The 14,542-nt window shown below is 42.0% G+C and overlaps 1 protein-coding gene across 3 annotated transcripts in view; it reads right to left on the bottom strand.

The window, feature by feature from the left end:
• The window catches only part of PRKCZ (protein kinase C zeta), an 865,288-nt gene that overhangs the window by 232,156 nt on the left and 618,590 nt on the right, over positions 1 to 14,542 (bottom strand). For all 3 annotated transcript variants that reach the window (XM_078642457.1, XM_078642458.1, XM_078642459.1), the window contains one exon: positions 13,987 to 14,068. In XM_078642457.1, coding sequence (XP_078498583.1) covers positions 13,987 to 14,068 — 82 coding nt within the window. The remainder of the gene's footprint in view (positions 1 to 13,986; positions 14,069 to 14,542) is intronic.

The following is a 14,542-nucleotide window of genomic DNA, read 5'->3' as shown; positions in this document are numbered from 1 at the left end:
ACGATACGGCGTTGACTTGTCTGGACATTGAGAGAGAGGATTCTAGAATGAAGCCAAGGTTACGTGCATGGTCAGTGGGAGTGGGCGCTGATCCCAGAGTGGAAGGCCACCAGGAGTCGTCCCACGCTGAGGGGGAGGATCCAAGGATGAGCACTTCAGTTTTGTCTGAGTTGAGTTTTAAGCGGCTCTGTTGCATCCATTCGGCTACTTCTTTCATGCCTTCGTGAAGATTGTCCTTGGCGGTGTTGGGGTCTTTGGTGAGGGAAAGTATCAGCTGGGTGTCGTCGGCGTAGGAGATGATGTTGAGGTTGTGTCGACGTGCGATGGGGGCGAGGGGACTCATGTAGACGTTGAAGAGGGTGGGACTGAGTGAGGAGCCTTGAGGCACGCCGCAGATGACTTCGGTGGGCGCTGAGTAGAAGGGGGGGAGTCGGACTCTCTGGGTTCTCCCGGCTAGGAATGAGCTAATCCAGTCCAAGGCTTTTCCTTGTATGCCGATGTTGTTGAGGCGTTGTATGAGGGTGCTGTGACAGACAGTGTCGAAGGCGGCGGAGAGGTCGAGGAGAATGAGGGCCACTGTTTCACCGTTGTCCAAGAGTGCACGGATGTCGTCGGTCGCCGCAATGAGGGCGGTCTCGGTGCTGTGTTTGGCTCGAAAGCCGTTCTGTGAGGGATCCAGGGAGTTGTTGGATTCAAGGAAGGCTGCGAGTTGGCTGTTGACGGCTTTCTCGATGACTTTGGCCGGGAAAGGGAGGAGGGAGATGGGTCGGTAGTTTTTCAGTTCTGAGGGGTCTGCTGTTGGTTTTTTCAGAAGGGCGCTGAGATCTGCGTGTTTCCATATTTCTGGAAAGGAGGCTGAGTTGAAGGAGCAGTTGATGACATCACGGAGTTGGGGAACGATGATGGAGTCAGCTTTGTTGAAGATGTAGTGGGGGCAGGGGTCAGAAGGTGAGCCAGAGTGGATTGAGTTCATGAGGCGAATGGTGTCTTCAATGGTGATTGGGTTCCAGGAGCTGAGGTTGTTAGTTGGAGGGGTGGGATCGGAAGGGGGTGGGGTGAGTTGGTCATTGGGAGTGTTCTTGAAGCTGTTGTGGATGTCGGCAATTTTGTTGTAGAAGAAGGAGGATAGCGCATTGCAGAGGTCTTGGGAGTTAGAGATGTCGTTGGATGCTGCGGGAGGGTTGGTGAATTCTTTGACGATATTGAAGAGTTCCTTGCTGTTGTGAGAGTTGTTGTCGAGGCGGTCCTTAAATGCTGATTTCTTGGCGGATCGAATCAGTTGGTGGTGTTTGCGGGTGGCTGTCTTGAGGGAGGTCATGTTGTCTGAGGTTGGTTCTTTCCTCCAAATCTTCTCGAGGGTGCGGCAGGTCTTCTTGGATTTTTTAAGGTCATCATTGAACCAGGGAGCCTTTTTGCTGAATGATTTCAACTGGTGTTTTTTCAGGGGTGCTAGTTCGTCTGCGCTGTGTGTAATCCATTGCCTGAGGTTTGTGGCCGCTTGGTCTGGGTCCGTTGTTAGGGTGGGAGTGTTTTGGCTGAGGGATGTGAGGAGTTGGTCGGTGGTGATTTTGTTCCAATTTCTTCGGGGAATGGGTTGTGGACGGTTGTGGGTCAGGGTTGTTTTGTAGCTGAAGTGAACACAGCTGTGATCTGTCCAGTGGAGGGCTGTAGTATGATCGAAGGAGATGTGCTTGCTGGAGGTGAAGATAGGGTCGAGCGTGTGACCGGCTATGTGGGTGGGGGTGTCAACAAGTTGTTTGAGTCCGAGATTGGACAGGTTGTCCAGAAGGGTGGTGGTGTTGTTGTCGAGAATGTTGTCAAGGTGGTAGTTGAGGTCTCCTAGAAGAATGTAGTTCTCGGAGGCGAGGGCGTGCGGGCTGATGAAGTCAGTGATGTCGTCGCTGAATTGAGAACGGGTGCCTGGGGGCCTGTAGATGAGGGTTCCTCTGAGGGTGGTTCTGGGGTCGGTGTGGATCTGAAAGTGGAGGTGTTCGGCGGTTGCGAGATTGTCGTCAGAACTGGTAGTAATTTTGATGGTGTTTCTATGAACGATGGCGATGCCTCCTCCAGTTTTTTTAATGGTGCGGTCTTTTCGAATGATCTTGTAAGTGTCCGGTATGGCTATGGCGATGTCGGGGGCAGAGGATGCATTCATCCATGTTTCAGTGAGGAAGGCGATGTCAGGTGACACAGTGTCGATTAGGTCCCAAAGTTCGGTTGCGTGTCTGTGGACCGAGCGGGTGTTCAGTAGGATGCATTTCAGGTCGTTGGGTTCGGAGCTGAGTGTGGAGGAAGTGTGTTTGGTGAGTGTTCTGCAGCAGTTGAACTTACAGGTGAGGCAGGAGAATGGGCCGTGGGTACGTCCTGGGGTAGCTACGCAGCATAGTGGGGTGCGTCCTGCGTTGAGGGCGAGGAGAGTAGCGGCATCATAAGTAACTCGGGGGGTTGGGAGCGGCGTAGGGCAGGGGGACGGGCGCTGGGCGCGGTCCAGGCGCGGACGGGCGCAGACGGGCTTACCTTTGGTGCACCTTCGGCGGGGCCGCAGCGCGTGGACGCTGCGCGTTGGTACATTTGACATAAATGGAGAGTGGAGGGGGCGGAGCGTGGGAGGGTCAGCAGGGAGGCGGGGGCGAGGTTGAGGGAGGGCTCGGGTCAACCTGGGAAATGGCCGACCAACAACAACAACAAGGATCAATGGAGCGCTATGAGGGCCAAAAAGATGCGAGTTCGTGCGCGGAGACAGTGGAGATCGTGACACACTTTAAATAAGAACACAGCCAATGCAATGCAGACAATGCGCAGCTACAATAATTACAGGTTCTGCACAGTGAAAGCGATAGCAGTTAACAATCAGCCAAAGCGCTATGCAAATAAATGTACAACAGTGCGCGCTAGCAAGTACAATCACAGTGCCCAGTCAGCAAGCAGATGTAGGCGCTACGATACCACAGGTCAGGGAGGAAGCGGGGGGAGCGACCACTCGCGTTGGAGGCAAGATGGTCACAGCTCACTGTGTGGGGGAGGGCGGCTACTGTAGCTCTCGTGGGTGGGAGGGTCAGCAGGGAGGCGGGGGCTAGGTTGAGGGAGGGCTCGGGTCAACCTGGGAAATGGCCGACCAACAACAACAACAAGGATCAATGGAGCGCTATGAGGGCCAAAAAGATGCGAGTTCGTGCGCGGAGACAGTGGAGATCGTGACACACTTTAAATAAGAACACAGCCAATGCAATGCAGACAATGCGCAGCTACAATAATTACAGGTTCTGCACAGTGAAAGCGATAGCAGTTAACAATCAGCCAAAGCGCTATGCAAATAAATGTACAACAGTGCGCGCTAGCAAGTACAATCACAGTGCCCAGTCAGCAAGCAGATGTAGGCGCTACGATACCACAGGTCAGGGAGGAAGCGGGGGGAGCGACCACTCGCGTTGGAGGCAAGATGGTCACAGCTCACTGTGTGGGGGAGGGCGGCTACTGTAGCTCTCGTGGGTGGGAGGGTCAGCAGGGAGGCGGGGGCGAGGTTGAGGGAGGGCTCGGGTCAACCTGGGAAATGGCCGACCAACAACAACAACAAGGATCAATGGAGCGCTATGAGGGCCAAAAAGATGCGAGTTCGTGCGCGGAGACAGTGGAGATCGTGACACACTTTAAATAAGAACACAGCCAATGCAATGCAGACAATGCGCAGCTACAATAATTACAGGTTCTGCACAGTGAAAGCGATAGCAGTTAACAATCAGCCAAAGCGCTATGCAAATAAATGTACAACAGTGCGCGCTAGCAAGTACAATCACAGTGCCCAGTCAGCAAGCAGATGTAGGCGCTACGATACCACAGGTCAGGGAGGAAGCGGGGGGAGCGACCACTCGCGTTGGAGGCAAGATGGTCAATGTCTGAAGTAACATTGTTGTATGCTCAGCTTTTGCAATAAGAAATGTCACTAGTGAAATTAAATATGTGTGATGAGTTATAAATCATGTTATTATGATTTGAATCATCAGAAGGGTGGATTGATGGAGCAGATTTCATCTGCAGTCAGGCATTGTTTTATTTTTTGTGCATCAGACTGCATTTAAATTGCCACACACATTTTGGTGCTAGTTAAAAACATGGCACATGAAAAACAATGAAAGTGAGGCCTATTCAGTCTGAAATGCTTTTGCTGAATTAACATGTGTTTTTTCCAATGTAGAGAAAAGTGGCCTTTTTACCTTTGAAGATTAATAGAATGTGTTTCTCTCTTCCCAGCTCATCCCATATTTCTGTCTTAAAGGACTTTGACTTGTTGCATATTTTGATAAATATTTTCAGTTAAATAACACCTCTTTTTATAATGTGTGTGAATTAACAAATGCGCCAAACACTACACAGGGGACTAAATGCTTTTTGCATGAAAAGCTATCTAAAACACTAATGCATGTTGCTGTGTGCACTATATTAATTGTGTGTGCTTTTAAATTTTACACTAAATGCATGAAAATGCTATGTTACACATTTATTTTGCATGTTGTCATAAATAATAGAAAAGCTGCTTTTCACTAATAGCTTGGCTAGGTAAACATTTATAAGGGGTACTAGTATGAGGGAGGGAAACATAATGGGCTGATTTACATGAAATTAATATTATCTTTGTGTTTGTTTTATTTTTGGGGCCTACACAAAACATGGCTGCCTGTGAATCCATCAAGGCTATGGCTTGCATTAAAGAGAAGAGAGCATGCGCAGACTGTACCAGCTTTCCTAAAGGAGTCAAGGACACTTTGAACTTTGTACATTCTTGTGATTCTGCCAATGTACCAGTGTTAGTTAAAGTGTCCATCTGACTACGCTGTGGAAGGAAGGAAGGAAGGAAGAGAATTAGAATGAAACATTTTTCTTAGTAAATGTTGCAAATGTTTATAAATGTAGTTATTCATGTATGCTTCTTTTGTTAAAACTGGTAAAGTCAGGATTTTAGAATGAGTCAGGGGAGTGACAACTCATGCCATCATGACTGACCAATCACGTACAGGTTTTCCTGAAAGATGCTACATCTTTGTGTAGTCTGCCAATAATTAGGGTATAAAATAATGTCCTCTCTGGATGGGGGCTGGCTTTCTCATCTCAGCTGGCTTCTAGGCTCATTAGGGGGGGGTGTGAGCTCTTGAGAGAAGGAACAGATTAGGCCAGACATCCTATGGGTTAGGTATGAGATCATCACGGGTGCAGCCTTGGGCGTCCGAGGAGATTCAGGGGGAGGTTTCTTGCTTCCATGGCAAATCTTGGCACATCAGGCCACATTCCTTTGAGGTCTGGTGAAGGGCGGGCTGTCTCCCTCCTTTTTGCTCTTTAGACACAGAGATGCACATGAGCAGCAACAGATAGAAAGGCTCTTTAGATTTTAGATGCTAAACTTTAAGTTTATGCTTTGACTAATTAATTAGGTCTGAAAAGATTTATTTGACTTATGCATTTATTTCTCTTAATGGGAGATTTTTGCCAACTATTTAATCATTGATTAGCTTTGCAAGACTATTTTTCTTACAATCTCTTTAAGAATTGTGCGCCACATTTTCATAACTACATGTAATGCTTATATGCAGACTGTAAAGTGTTCTGTATTATTGATATTTTTCCTGTTTTCCAAATTATGTAACCTGATTGATATTTTATTAATGAATAAAGGGTCAGAGAAAAATTACCTTTTGACTAGAAAATAAAACCCTTTAAAATACTCAACAACTCTCTTTATTGGCTTGAATAATAATTGCAGTTTTTACTGTTCATGATTATTTAAAATCTCCTGAAGGTAATACATGGTGTGAAGGGCCCAACACCTTTTGAGCGGTAAATTAGAGGTAGCATGAGGGTTTTGCATTGAGAAACTACCAGAAGAAATTACCGCCCCATCAGTTTTTGGTAAGCAGAGGATGGTCATTATTGATTAGTTTGGTGATTAATGATTAATGATTTCACCATCAACTATTCAACTAATGGATCATTGACCTTTAGAAGGGAAATAAAATAATTGCCCAAGTTAGATAAATGTCCAAGTCCTGATTCCTGACTCCAATGCTCAGAACCTGAAGACTGGCAAAGCAGTACTGGCAGGTGATGCAAGAAGTGGTGTGAGTATCAATAGGGTTGTGAAATGTTGTTAATATGCTAGCATGTATTTTTGAAGTGTTGAAAATATTAAGTTTTTTTATTGTTGGTGAAATTTTGCTCATTTTGAATTGATGGTGTTATTGATTGTATTGGTAATTTCATAGGACACAATTTTTGGTTATTGATTACATGTTTTAACTCTTCATGTTAAGTTAGTGTCTTGTTCTGTGTTGTCTGGAACACGCAGGTATGCACACCTGTGGATTCCCGGGAAGGAATAGCGGGTGGTAAATGGAAGCCACACTGCACTGAGGTTACTCGTCCGTTGGAATAACACTGAGAAGCTAGGTAGGGCTGGCAGTGTTAAATTAGGGACTATTTTCTGTGTGAGTGATTGATAGCAAAGAGTTCGCTGGTGAAACTTTGGTCTGATATCACCTAGAAAGGGTCACACTAAAGGAGTAGCAGGTTCTTCTGAGCTTGATTGACAGCAAAAGGGTTCGCTGGTGAAACTTTGGCCTAAGATATATCCTGAAGGATAAGTCCAAAGGAGTAGTAGGTTCTTCTGAGCTTGAGTGAAAGGTAAGCGGAAGGGATTTACCTGTAGTGTTTGAAGAGTAAACAGAAGGTCTTACTTTGTGAAGGGTAAGCGTGTGTTACTCGCAGTGAATATAAATCTATCCTTTATTTAGCACAACAGACAGAGTAGCGAATGTATTTATGTTGTTACTAACAGAGTTATTGATTAAGAGAAATATTGCAGTAAGATTTTGTGGAGAATCAGTGGTAGGAGTAAAACTGACTAAAATTGAGACTGACAGCTTTGGAAAAAACGAAATTGCATTGAACTATTGCAAAAATGAAAATGTTTGAAGGTTTAAAGAAGCTGTTAGGAGGTAAAGTGAAAAATTAGTTTTTTATTGGTGATGCTCCTGAAGGAACACCTGTGCATTTTATGTCTACCAATTTGGGACAAAATACATGTATGTGGGTTCACCAATGGTGCAAGATTACTGAAACAGAAGGTGCTTTGAGGTTTCCAAAAGATGGTACTTTTGAATTGCAAATTATTGACAAATTAAGGGAAGTGTTATGTGAAATAAAGACACAATCTAAAGCTGCACAATTTGAGGCCTTAAGCATGTGGGAAAAAGCAACAAGAGAGAAAGCAAGTGAGGATGAAGCACCAAATTCAGGAGAAGGGAATTAGTGATGATAAAGAGCTTCAAATAAATAATGATTCAGGGGATGAAATAATGGATGCATTGTTAACTGAGTGTCCACCACTTTATGTGGCTCCCATGAAAAATACTGAAAATAGTGCACCAGTAAATACTACAGGGGCTACTGCTTCTGTTAAACAGAGAGAAACACAGATTGAGAAAACTGTGCAAACATTTTATATTGACCCATTACCTGTAGATTCAGTACTGACAGTGATACCTCCAGGTGTTACTGCTTCAAATGTGCCTGGTTCAGTTAAAGAATTATAAACTGCAGATGCACAGATAATGCCTAGAAAAATTATGACTGTCCCAATTAATATGGTCCCTACTGAAAAGGCTCAAAGAGCTGCAGAATCAGTGATTTTGCAAGGGTTTATTTCAGAAACTCAGAATACACAGATTATTGAACAGAAAGTACACCAAGCACTGAAAGGTGAGGGAAAAATGGTATTTACAACATCTGCAGCCCAGGATAAAATAAATATATTTGAAAATGGGATTTTTCAAACCTGCTTTGATGAAGCAGCAGTGATTAAAAAGATAGAAAACACGGGGAACATATTAACACAGGCAGTGAAAAAGAGAAACAGCTTAGTATTTTAAATTCAACATTTGAACATGGAGAAATTAACAGTCCTTGCTGTTTAAATAATGAAAATGTGAACCAGTGTCAGAAAAAAGAATTAATTTCCTTGAGTATGGAAACAGCTGTATGTGCATTAACTACACATAATGGACTGACAGATTTGGCTCAAAAATATGAAACTGATGTTTCAGGAAGTTTTCTATGTCAGAAAGGTTTCGGGGTACACATGGATAATGAGGCAAATGAGAAAATGTGTTCTTCAGGAATGCATTTGCACATTGCAGAAATAAAATATATTTTCAAATGCAATGGGTTTGAGAAATTAGGAGACAATTGGGCAAGAAAACATGAGAAGAAAAAGAAACCACCAGACCTAGCAAGAAAAATGGATAAGGAAAAGAAGCCACCAGATATAATTGAGAAAAATAATAAGCAGAATGAGGGAGATTTTGCTTACTCATTGAGAGAAAAGGTGGGAGAAATGTATGTTCCTATGCTACAGAATAAAAGTGAACTTGCAGCATTTCTGAACACAATCCCACAATTGAGAGACAAGAATGTGCTGTGGTACCAAGTTGATGGATTTGATGAAATATTGAAAGAGTTGTGCATTAATTTGGAAATGTTCTTTTATATTGCCATGCTGACTAAATTGTTGTTTGAATCTAAAGTTGTTGTTCAAGGGCCAGGTGAGGAGACCGTGAAAAGGGTTTGCATGAATGCACCATCATTTTCTGTTGTTATGGAGAAAAACATAGCAGAGATTACTTTCCTGAAGGGTGGAGTGCCAGCAAAGGATGTTAATTGGGTACAGATTCAAAGAAAACAGGATGGAAGTAAAGGTGTTTTGGTTTGTGCAAATTTAGGTATGGGTGTTGTACTGCTGGAAAATGTGTCCTTTTGCCATCTTTATAACAGATTTGAGCATTGGAAGAAGAAAAATAAATTTAAACATGATGCACAAAAACATGGAGAAATGCAGGTGCAAAATATGCCAGTTAAGCAAATGCAAATGTCAGTAGAGGTACCAATGGCAGGTGGTACCAATGCTAAAGTTAATTTGAATAAGGTGTCCAGAGCAAATGTGAATTATTTCCAGAGACAAAATCAGAACCCAGTCCAACAGGTTTCTGTGTTTGAAAATGAGAATTTTAACCCTCACAATTCTGAATTTACCAAGTCCATTGTGAAGACAGTGGAAAGTCCAAATTTAGTTGCAGGAGTTTTAAACAAAGAAATTACAAACCCAGTTTTAGAAGAATGTGCACCAAAATTAGGCCCATTTGAGGAAAATTGCAAAACTGTTGTCTGTGATTCAGGCCTAGCAAGAAAACAATTGTTTTGCAAATTAAGCACCACAGATTACTGTACATCAGATAATGTTCATTTTCAGATTCCTGATGAGGGTGTACATTTTAAAATGGCCCAACAAGAGAAAGCTGTAGCATTATTTTCAGAAAAGACAGTTGAAAATGTACCTTCTGCTTTTGAAAAAATAATAAACACAGAAATAAGAGAGTTCACAGAGAAAGATGCCAGATTAATAAAATGTTCAGAACATGTCTTATTAAAATTAGAACCAGATGACATGTATTCAGGAATACCATCAGTTGCAGGAATTTTACCAATAAAAGGATTTTTGATGGAATTGATTGGAAGTTTGTGTAACTTTCTGATCACAGGTTCACAGAAAATAAATGAAAAGAATAGAATAGTGCAGGAGATTAAAAGCATATTTTTTCCATGTTGTCCTGTGGTACCGAATCCAGCCAATATATTTTTTCACATTCCATGTGCTGAAGAATGGCTTACACTTATTAATTTTTGCAAAAGTCATGTCACAGTGCCATTGCATGAGAATAGTCAGGAGTACTGTCAAAAAGAAGATGAATGTCTGGGACACAAAATTGGAAAGGGAGGTAGAAAGGTGCCACCAGAGAAGGTGGAAATAATTTCCAGGATGAATACATCTCAAATTCAGAAAGAAGTCAGGACATTTTTGGGAATGGTTAGCTACTGTAGAGAGTGGTTACTAAACCTTTCCCTAGTGGCTAAGCCTTTACTGAGGCTGACACACTCAGGTGTGTCTGATCCGCTTCCATTGGACAACAACTGCACAAAAGCATTCCTAGAGTTGAAAGAGAAAAAAATGTCGCGCCCCAGCACTAGGAATGAAAGTTTATTTGAAAGAAAATACACTAATTTGCAGTGAGAGGGAGGGCTGCACTCTCTCATTGCCTATTGAAAAAGATGACTGTGTTCAAAGGTTTGTGATGTATTGCCCAATGACCTTTGACCCTAACTTCACAGAAATGTCAGCAAATGAATTGGATTATGATGAAAATGAATGAGTGTCTAAATATCATGAAAATATGCATAAAGCCAAATTCAGACTTTAAGGATGAATGTCTGAGTCAGCCCAACAATGTCCATATTGTAGATGGCCCAGGTTTGAAAGGTGACACATTAAAAGCAGCACATGCTGTGCTCCTTATACATGATGTTGTCAAAGCTTTATGGCTATTAGTAATTACCCCAGCCCAAAATTCGAAATTGATTGCCCTTACCATAACAAGCAGTATATCTGCTCAATTGGGAGTCACTGTTGTCATGGGAGAGAGAAATGCTAATTCAGTTGCACAAATTTGTGTTCTGTTAGCACATACATTCAATGGAATCTTCACAGTTGAATTAAAAGAGGCTCAAGAAAATGTCTTTGAAGCAGCACAACAGGGTTGTATCAGAACTGTTTTTGAGAAAAGTGACAACTGCATAGTGGCAAATGTGTTATTGCAAAGACTGATGCCCAGGTATAGATTGCCAGTTTCTCTGAAATCAGATCATAATGTGGTCTCAAAGATAATGAGTGCAGAACAACAGATTGGACAAGGAATGGATTGTAGCTATCTGCCTGAAGTGTCAAGCATAATAAAGCAACACAATGGCAGCACAGAGTTACCTTTTGCAAAAGACTGTTTTTCAGCAACACTAAAGTGGCTTGAAAATGTATATGCAAATGCACTTGTGGAAAACACTGATGAAAACACTAGCCATTACTGTGTAGGTCTGGTTGATGTACAGTGTGCAGTTTCTCACCAGATTGCAGCTGCTACACAAGATCTGCATAATGGATGGTGCAACGGCTTTGATCTGAGAGATGCTGTGGTGAAACATCTGAATCTGATCAAAGTGAAAATATGAGTGAAAGGCCTTGGTTGAAAAAGTGCAAAAGGATTGATGGTGCTCTGTCAGAATTTCTCAGCACCTAAGTAGTCTAATTTGCATGAAAAAAGTACAGAAAGCCACACTGTATGAGCCTTTCTGATGGCAAGCTGATGACAAAGAGCAAAGAAATGCTGAAACTGTCCTGTTGAATTCTCATTTTATTTTTTTAGTTACTTGTTTTAAAGAAGACTAACTGTTCCAAGAAGCTACTTATAGAACTCTGCACTAAAACATTTGAACTTGGCTATATATGATCTGATTACAGACCAGACTTGTGTTTGCCTTAGAAATAGAAGTAACATTGTTGTATGCTCAGCTTTTGCAATAAGAAATGTCACTAGTGAAATTAAATATGTGTGATGAGTTATAAATCATGTTATTATGATTTGAATCATCAGAAGGGTGGATTGATGGAGCAGATTTCATCTGCAGTCAGGCATTGTTTTATTTTTTGTGCATCAGACTGCATTTAAATTGCCACACACATTTTGGTGCTAGTTAAAAACATGGCACATGAAAAACAATGAAAGTGAGGCCTATTCAGTCTGAAATGCTTTTGCTGAATTAACATGTGTTTTTTCCAATGTAGAGAAAAGTGGCCTTTTTACCTTTGAAGATTAATAGAATGTGTTTCTCTCTTCCCAGCTCATCCCATATTTCTGTCTTAAAGGACTTTGACTTGTTGCATATTTTGATAAATATTTTCAGTTAAATAACACCTCTTTTTATAATGTGTGTGAATTAACAAATGCGCCAAACACTACACAGGGGACTAAATGCTTTTTGCACGAAAAGCTATCTAAAACACTAATGCATGTTGCTGTGTGCACTATATTAATTGTGTGTGCTTTTAAATTTTACACTAAATGCATGAAAATGCTATGTTACACATTTATTTTGCATGTTGTCATAAATAATAGAAAAGCTGCTTTTCACTAATAGCTTGGCTAGGTAAACATTTATAAGGGGTACTAGTATGAGGGAGGGAAACATAATGGGCTGATTTACATGAAATTAATATTATCTTTGTGTTTGTTTTATTTTTGGGGCCTACACAAAACATGGCTGCCTGTGAATCCATCAAGGCTATGGCTTGCATTAAAGAGAAGAGAGCATGCGCAGACTGTACCAGCTTTCCTAAAGGAGTCAAGGACACTTTGAACTTTGTACATTCTTGTGATTCTGCCAATGTACCAGTGTTAGTTAAAGTGTCCATCTGACTACGCTGTGGAAGGAAGGAAGGAAGGAAGAGAATTAGAATGAAACATTTTTCTTAGTAAATGTTGCAAATGTTTATAAATGTAGTTATTCATGTATGCTTCTTTTGTTAAAACTGGTAAAGTCAGGATTTTAGAATGAGTCAGGGGAGTGACAACTCATGCCATCATGACTGACCAATCACGTACAGGTTTTCCTGAAAGCTGCTACATCTTTGTGTAGTCTGCCAATAATTAGGGTATAAAATAATGTCCTCTCTGGATGGGGGCTGGCTTTCTCATCTCAGCTGGCTTCTAGGCTCATTAGGGGGGTGTGTGAGCTCTTGAGAGAATTAACAGATTAGGCCAGACATCCTATGGGTTAGGTACGAGATCGTCACGGGTGCAGCCTTGGGCGTCCGAGGAGATTCAGGGGGAGGTTTCTTGCTTCCACGTCATATCTTGGCACATCAGGCCACATTCCTTTGAGGTCTGGTGAAGGGCGGGCTGTCTCCCTCCTTTTTGCTCTTTAGACACAGAGATGCACATGAGCAGCAACAGATAGAAAGGCTCTTTATGTTTTAGATGCTAAACTTTAAGTTTATTCTTTGACTAATTAATTAGGTCTGAAAAGATTTATTTGACTTATGCATTTATTTCTCTTAATGGGAGATTTTTGCCAACTATTTAATCATTGATTAGCTTTGCAAGACTATTTTTCTTACAAACTCTTTAAGAATTGTGCGCCACATTTTCATAACTACATGTAATGCTTATATGCAGACTGTAATGTGTTCTGTATTATTGATATTTTTCCTGTTTTCCAAATTATGTAACCTGATTGATATTTTACTAATGAATAAAGGGTCAGAGAAAAATTAACTTTTGACTAGAAAATAAAACCCTTTAAAATACTCAACAACTCTCTTTATTGGCTTGAATAATAATTGCAGTTTTTACTGTTCATGATTATTTAAAATCTCCTGAAGGTAATACATGGTGTGAAGGGCCCAACACCTTTTGAGCGGTAAATTAGAGGTAGCATGAGGGTTTTGCATTGAGAAACTACCAGAAGAAATTACCGCCCCATCAGTAGGGTCCAAAATAGGCATTTTCAGTTGTCCAACACACTTTCATGTGTTCATTTTTATTATTACAGAGAAGATACACATTATAAAACAAGCCTTCCAGGGGACGAGTTGTTTATTAACCCTTGGCCGCAATGGTAATTCCGCCGCGGCGCTGGGGGGGGCGCGGCGCTGCCATGCTGGTGACGGAACCACTCCGTCACCAGCCACGGGCGCGCTGTGCTTGTGACGGAGTAGTTCCGTCACGGCCCCGCCCACCTAATAGAACGCGCTGCGCAGGCGCAAAATTAATGCCGTGCAGGCACGGCGGCCGGGCCGTGATGGAACCACTCCGTCATTAGCACAGCTCACCTGTGGCTGGTGATGGAGTAGTTCCATCACCAGCATCCAAGGGGTTAAAAGAGTGAGAGATCACATATGTTATGGCCTCAAAAAACACCTGCAGAACTATATTTAAATCTGCTAAAGTTTAAAAGATACCCTGATAAAAAGAAAGAACAAACAACTTAATTCAATGGTCGACAAACATATCCGGCACCAACTTATCCGTTCTAAGATAACATTATAAAATAACCTACCCTCATCTGTGTCATCCGAGGCAAGCTCAGCTTCATCGTTTTTATCGTTTACTTGAGGCTCTTGGGTAGGCATGACCGAATCCTGAAAAAACACACATGATATCAAATAGTGGACAATGTAATGTTATGCAAAGTAATAATTGCAACATCAGGTAGAAAAGAAATGCAAATGATGATCATTGATTACGGTCTACTGTATCAAAAAATTGGAAAAAAGTGTTGCAGAAGCCATTTCATATGGAACTTGGTAGCATCTTTACCTTAGTGCTGACATCAGAATTTGCTCCATGTTGTAGAAGTAAGGACTAGGACCAGACCTGTCTAACCTCTGACCACTATCCCAGCAGAAGGGGGCATGTTACAGTCAAAAGATGTTGAAGGAAGAGCAGTGAACAGGAAAAAACCTCGGGCCACATAAGAAAGCTGGATGATGGTTTAAGCATACACAGAACATAAAAACGCTGCTTGCTTGAAAAAAATCACCACTTTTCAAACTTAAAAACAAATATAACCGGCGGGGGCATTCCCAAAGGTAACTTGCCCTTGGGAGTAAGTT

This window comes from Lissotriton helveticus, chromosome 5_1, assembly GCF_964261635.1.
Source record: "Lissotriton helveticus chromosome 5_1, aLisHel1.1, whole genome shotgun sequence".
Taxonomy (NCBI): Eukaryota; Metazoa; Chordata; class Amphibia; order Caudata; family Salamandridae; genus Lissotriton; species Lissotriton helveticus.
This window is presented reverse-complemented; position numbering and strand designations above follow the sequence as displayed.